General features: G+C 46.5%; 1 protein-coding gene across 1 annotated transcript in view; it reads right to left on the bottom strand.

Moving 5' to 3' along the window:
• LOC109926285 (pyruvate carboxylase, mitochondrial-like) overlaps positions 1 to 6,208 on the bottom strand; it is a 66,303-nt gene extending 60,095 nt beyond the window's left edge. Inside the window, exon 1 of the mRNA XM_048619612.1 lies at positions 6,100 to 6,208. Within this exon, the coding sequence (XP_048475569.1) occupies positions 6,100 to 6,208 (109 nt within the window). The remainder of the gene's footprint in view (positions 1 to 6,099) is intronic.
• Positions 6,209 to 7,248: the final 1,040 nt, after the last annotated feature.

Genomic DNA, 7,248 nt, shown 5'->3' with positions numbered 1-7,248 from the left:
TCAGTGCTGAGGGAGTGCTGCAGTGTCGGAGGGTCAGTACTGAGGGAACGCCACACTGTCAGAGGGTCAGTACTGAGGGAGTGCCGCACTGTCGGAGGGTCAGTACTGAGGGAGTGCTGCAGCGTGTAGGTACCATCTCTCACAGCAGACTGGTATTTTCTCTGCTTTTCCCCTGTAGTGGGAAATAGTGCTGGGCTACAGTTGGTGGACCTCAAGAGGAGGACGATCTCCAGATGCAGTGACACTAACCAACATCTCTGAGGTAAACAGCCCGATGGTGCAGCTGTTGTTGACCTGCTGTTTGAGGATGTTTGTCGTGTGTAGAATTGCTGACCCCGTTGCCTACATTGCAACAATGACCAAAGCACTGCACTGTTTATCAAACACTGTGGGGTTTCATTAAAGGTGCTACAGGAATGCAAATCTTTTCGAAAAGTGCAAATCCAGCTCTCTGTCTGTAGTCATTCTTCCTTTATGATCACTCCAGAGTTGAGAAACCTTAGTTATATCAGCTTGTGAAAGCACCGTTTCCCTGGAAACCAGTGCACAGTGAATACATTATAGTCAGCGCCGATTCTGTCTGAGCCTTTCGCAGTGCCTCACAATGAGCCCTCACTGTTGTACTGCAGAGACACCTCTGTGACTCGTGGGAAATCGACTGCTGAGGGTCTGACACTGTGCTGCACACGCACTGATATAGCCAGCCATCATAGCAGCACAGGACCCAGGAACCCTACCACTCAGGCATTTAATATGATCATGGCTCATTGTCCAACTCAGTGTCCTGTTCCTTTACCCTTCGATCCCTTTGGTCTTAAGAATTATATTTGATTCCTTCTTGAAAACATTCAATGTTTCGGCCTCAACCGCCTTTTGTGTCAGAGAATCCCACAGGTTCCCCACTCTCTGGGTAAAGACATTTCTCCCCATCTCAGTCCTAAATGGCCCACCCTGTAATCCTTAGGCTATGACCCCCTGGTTCTGGACTCCCCAGGTCATCAGGAACATCCTTCCTGCGTTGACCCTGCCTGGTCCTGTTAGAATTTTATAGGTTTCCATGATATCCCCCTCATTCTTCTAAAATCCCCAGTGAATCTAGTCCTAACCGATCCAGTCTCTCTCCATACGTCAGTCCTGCCATCCCAGGAATCAGTCTGGTAAACCTTTGCTGCACTCCCTCCATCACCAGATAAGGAGACCCCAAACTGCACACAATACTCCAGGGGTGGTTTCACCAAGGCCCCTGTACAATTGCAGCAAGACATCCCTGCTCCTAACTTGAATCCTCTTGCTATGAAGGCCAATGTACCATTTATCTTATAAATATTGACATATGGTGATGCCATTACAGATATTGATACAGACCTCCCCATTATAAATGTTGACATAGAGCCCTGCCATTATAGATATTGATACAGAACTCCCCATTATCAATGTTGACATAGGCCCTTGCCATTATAGATATTGATACAGAGCTCCCCATTATAAATACTGAATTGGGGCCTCGCCATTATAAACACTTGGGCCCCTTGCAGAAATATTTGTATCACCTATAAACATGTGTGAGGTGTAGAATGACTGGACACTGGTAAATATTGGGCTTTTGTTTAAGAAGGGATGTAAGGAGAAGCCTGGGAACTATAGACCTGTGAGCCTCACTTTGCTGGTGGGTAAGTTGTTGGAAATGACAGGATTAATAAGTACTGGGAGAGGCAAGGAATGATTAGGGATAGTCAGCATGGTTTTACGTGAGGGACATCATGTCTCAAAAAATTGAGTCTTTTGAGGAAGTAATGAAGAAATTTGACACGGGCAGAGCAGCAGACATTGTTTACTTGGACGTTAGTAAAGCTTTTGACAAGGTTCCACATGATAGACTAATTAGTTAAAGTTAGATCACATGGGATTCAGGGGGAGCTTGCTAATTGGATACAAAATTCGCTTAACGGCAGGAGACAGAGAATGATGGTGGAGGGTTGTTTTTCGGACTGGAGGCCTGTGAACAGTGGTGTTACACAAGGATCAGTGCTGTGTGCTGTTTTGTTTGTCATTTATAGAAATGCTTTAGATGAGAATATAGGAGGTATGGTTAGTAAGTTTGCAGATGACACCAAGATTGGTGGAATAGTAGACAATGAAGAAGATTATCTAAGATTACAAAGAGATCTTGATCAGTTGAGTCATTGGGCTGAAGGGTGGCAAATGGAGTTTAATTTGGATAAATGCGAGGTGTTATATTTTGGTAAAACAAACAAAGACAAGACTTGTGTAATTAAAAGTAGGGCCTTGGACAGTAGAAGGGGATCAGTTACATAATTCTTTGAAGTTTGCGTCACAGGTAGACAGGGTGGTTAAGAAGGTGTTTAACACGCTTGCTTTCATTGCTCAGACCTTTGAAATATAGGAGTTGGGACGTTGAGATTGCGTAGGATGTTGGTGAGGCCTCTTCTGGAGTACTGTGTCCAGTTCTGGTCACCCTGTTTTCAGAAGGATGTTATTCAGCTGGAGAGGGTTCGGAAGAGATTTATTAGGATGTTGCCGGGAATGGAGGCTTTGAGTTATAACAAGAGGCTGGATAAGCTGGGACTTTTTTCACTGGAACGTACGAGTCGAGGGGCGACCTCATAGAAATTTATAAAACAATGAGAAGCTTAGATAAGGTCAATGGCAGTTGTCTTTTCCCTAGGGTGGGGGATTTCAAGATGAGGGGATGTATTTTTAAGGTGCGAAGAGAAAAATTTAAAAATGACGTAAGGGGCAATTTTTTTTACACAGAGAGTGGTTCATGTATGGAATGAACTTCCTGAGGAAGTGGTGGACGCAGTTACAGTTACAACATTTAAAAGACATTTGGATAAGTACATGAATAGGAAAGGTTCAGAGGGATATGGGCCAAGCACAGGCAGTCGGGACTAGTTTAGTTCAGGATTATGGTCGGCATGGACTGGTTGGACTGAAGGGCCTGTGTCTATGCTGAATGGCCCTATGACTCTGTATTGATACAGAGCTCTGCATTATAAATATCAACATAACACTTTGCCATTGTAGATAATGATACAGAGCTCCCCACTTTAAATGCTGACATAGAATTTTCCATAATAAATGCTGTCCTCAAGTTTTCCATTATAAATGGTGACATGCAGCTCCCCATTATAGATGTTGACATAGACTGTTCCATTAGAAACGCTGACATGGCATTTCTGATGATAGATGTTGACACAGAGTTTCTGATTATAAATACTGGCACAGAACTTTCTCGAGATGAATGTTAAAATAAAGGGTAGGCACAATATTTATGGCACAGGATGTAAGTTTACAATGGACAGGGAATCCATCTTGTAATTCATTCTTGGGACATTGGGGGAGGGTTCAGGAATAAAGCTTTGTCCACTCATCAGGATGGAGTCAAAAGAACATCAAATCTGAAAGGGAACACCAATTTCTCCTGCGTAGCAGCTGTTTGCTGGTTAATGCCTTAACCCATCCAAACCAACTCGCCTGGTTTGATTCTGAACTGAAGCTTTCACTTAACTGTTCCCTGATGCATTCTGCATGGACACACCAGTCTGCAGTCTCTTCCCATGCAGTCGAAGGCCATGAGATACAGGAGCAGAATTCGGCCCACTGAGTCTGCTCCGCCATTCGATCATGCCCGATCATTCCCCTGCCTTCTCTCCATGACCCTCGATCCCCTTACTAATCAAGAATCTATCTACTTCTGACTTAAATCCACTCAATCACTTGGCCTCCATAGCCCTCTGCAGCAATGAGTACCACAGATTCACCGCTCTCTGGCTGAAGAAATTCCTCCTCATCTCAGTTCTAAAGGGTCATCCCTTCACTCTGAGGCTGTGCCCTTGGGTTCTAGTCTCTCCTCCTCTTGGAAACATCACATCTACTCTATCCAGGCCTCTCAGCATCCTGCAAGTTTCAGTCATCCTTTTAAACTCCATTGAGTACAGACCCGGAGTCCTCAACTGCTTCTCATATACAAGCCCCTCTTCCCCGGGATCATCCTTCCTTAGACATAAGGCTGAAAACTGCTCATGATATTCCAAATGCAATCTGACCAGAGCCTTAAACAGTGTCAGCAGTACATCTACCTTGTATTCTAGCCCTCCTGAAATGAATGCTAACATTGCATTTGCCTTCCTAACTGCCATCAGAACTGCATGTCAACCTTAGGAGAATGCTGAAGTAGGACTCTCAAGATTTCCGAAGCCTATCCCCATTTCGAGAATCGTCTACGCCTCTACTCTTCCTCCCACAATGCAGGAGCTCACACTTTCCCACTTTGTAGTCCATCTGCCACTTCTTTGACCCCCTTCTCCTAGCCTGTCCAAGTCCTTCCGCAGCCTCCCTGCCTCCTCAACACTGTGTATCCCTCCACCCAGGTTCGTGTCATCAATTCTCCTTCCTGTTAGGATTCGGCATTCTTGCCATTCTGTGTCCTGATAGGAACAAGACGATCAGTTTCGACAGCTGTCCCACTTTTTCAGCGGCACGCACCTTCTGGCCAAGTGGTTATTAATATTCAAAGCGGGGTTTTTTTTGTGACACTGCAGAACCAATTCACCCAACACACACTGTCATGCAAACAAACCAGCCAGGAGCTGCAGCAGGATCCAAATGCACACCCATATTCATGTTCCGCACAACATCCTCAGTTGGAGATGACAAGCCAGTTGTCAGCTTGCAGAGATAGTAGGAACTGCAGATAATTGAAGAAGGGTCTAGGCCCGAAACGTCAGCTTTCCTGCTCCTCTGATGCTGCTTGGCCTGCTGTGTTCATCCAGCTCTACACCTTGTTATGTCAGGTTGCAGATCGCTGGGCCATCCTTACGCTTGGTGTCTTTATTTGGTTGAGTCAGTTTTTGACCACATTGAGTCTATCACCAGCTGCAGTGGTCCTGACCCGGTGGGGGGGACAAACAGAGTCCGATGACTGGTTAAAGACTCATATATGACATCAAATCAAAGGACGAAATGGCCTATTCCTTCATACCTGACTCGAAACATGAACACAGTTTCTATTTCCACTGACGCTGCCTGACCAGTTACAAATCGCCGCATTACCTGTGTGATATCTAGTCCATGTGTTACACACTGCACACCGCTCTATTATCTTGAGTGTGCAGCCCTTGTGCGGTGTACTGTAAGATGCGATTTTCCTTTGCCTGTTTTATTTCTCGGTGAGGAACGTAAACCTGAGATCGGTGGAACAGTTCAGAAAGGAAAGCTGCGCGAATAATTCAAACAGCAGTGCGTAAAACTCAGTCAAGGCAACATTTGAAATAGGCATCGGAGGAGAGCAGCTTCTCCTGCTGGTGGCTGACAACACATGCTTTTGGGATTAAATAGGCACAGCAACCAATTCACTTCCAACTGGGTCTTTTTACTCAGTTGATGGGGGCCTCAGCTGTACCACTCCCACCCCTTGTGGGCCAGTGGGTGATGCCAGGAAGGCCACTCGCAGGAAACGCAGCACCCAATTAGCTCACAGCAAGCTCCCTGCCAAGAAGACGAGCTTGTGTTGGCACCATACCTCAGGGGGGTAAGCATTGGCTCCAGTTGTGGGATCATCCCTCACTGCTCTTTTCCCAGGAAGGCTTGAGAAATCTTTAACGTCTACCTTGGCTTCATGTCTCCTCTGAATGGCAACGCCTTTGGTGTTGGGAGTTGGCACTTAAAACTTTGGATTAGGACTCGGGCCCTCAACCTTCCTACTCAGAAGCGGAACTGAGTCATGCTTGACGTCCAAACACGCTCTGTAGTGCTCATTCAGTTAAGCCCATCCGTTCCGAGAAAGGCAGCTGTCCCATTATCTCACAATGGCTAAATTTTTTTCCACCATCTATTGAATCATCGCAGAATCCCTACAGTGCGGAAGCAGGCCATTCGGTCTATCAAGTCCACACCGACTGTCTGAGGAGCATCCTGCCCAGAACCCCCCCACCCACTGACTGCCCACACTATCCCTGTAACCCTGCATTTCCCACGGCTCCCATCCCGCTTCTGCTCATCCGTCCTAATGTCTCCTGACGCGACCCGGCACCAGAACCTTTGTTGGAAAGAAGGAGCTGCAGCTTTATCGCTCACCAGGACACAAACGCAAGAACGCCAAATTTCGCACAGCCCACGCCGATTTATGTTGGAGGAGGAAAGGTTGCCGGTTGGCCGGCAAGTCGACTCTGATTGGACGAGCCATTGCCGGGGAGAATAAATGTGGGTTCCCCAAGATCTCACGTAATTCCCGAAAGGCATGAGGATTGAACAGATTCCTTTTGCTTGCAGAGGACAGTGTCCTGTGTGCAAATGTACTTGCAAATGGTCGCTTCTTTCGGTCGATAACGTTCCCGGGGAGGGTTCACGGCATCATGTGTGCAATATACAGCACGTTATTGAGCAAATATTGCATGCGGTTGTTGACTTGCTCGCCGAGCTGGTAAATTTGTTTGCAGGCGCTTCACCATGCTAGGTACCAGGGGAGGTGATGGCCTAGTGGTATTATTGCTGGATTGTTAATCCAGAGACCCAGACAATGTTCTGGGGACCCTGGTTCGAATCCCGTCACGGCAAATGGTAGAATTTGCATTCAATAAAAATTAAGAATCCAACGATGACCATAAATCCATTGCCAATTGTCAGGAAAAACCCACTTGGTTCACTAATGTCCTTTAGGGAAGGAAACTGCCATCTTTACTTGGTCTGGGCTTAGATGTGACTCCAGACCCACAGCAATGTGGTCAATTCATAACTGCGCTCTGGGCAATTAGGGATGGGTGATAAATGCTGGCCTGGCCAATGATGTCCTCATCCCACGAATGAATAAAGGTGATAGTTCATGGCCGAATATATGGCCTATGGTGAGCTCCAGACCAACGCACACAGAAAGGCCACCCGCACAGATCAAGTACTCAACTATAACAGCAATCATCCCAAAACCTACAAACGGAGCTGCACTGAAACACTGTTCAAACAAACGGCACCCCAGAGCTACGCAAAGCCGAGTAAGTAAACCTATCCCTCATTTCAATGAACATGGACAAAGAGGGACACCAATTTGACCTGAGACCACGTAGCCACCCTAGGACAAGTCAAGCAAAAACATGCACGAGAATTCCTGGAAGCGTCAAACCGGATCTCTGTTAACAAACTTGTAGAGCTGGACCCCACATACCAACCACTGACAAAACAAACCTGGAAGGTGCTGTCACCCACCCTAGCAAACCGAGACACATAAATAAC

This window comes from Rhincodon typus, chromosome 43, assembly GCF_021869965.1.
Source record: "Rhincodon typus isolate 14 chromosome 43, sRhiTyp1.1, whole genome shotgun sequence".
Classification (NCBI taxonomy): domain Eukaryota; kingdom Metazoa; phylum Chordata; class Chondrichthyes; order Orectolobiformes; family Rhincodontidae; genus Rhincodon; species Rhincodon typus.
The sequence above is the reverse complement of the archived record's forward strand: the minus strand, read 5'-3'. Positions and strand labels throughout refer to the sequence as shown.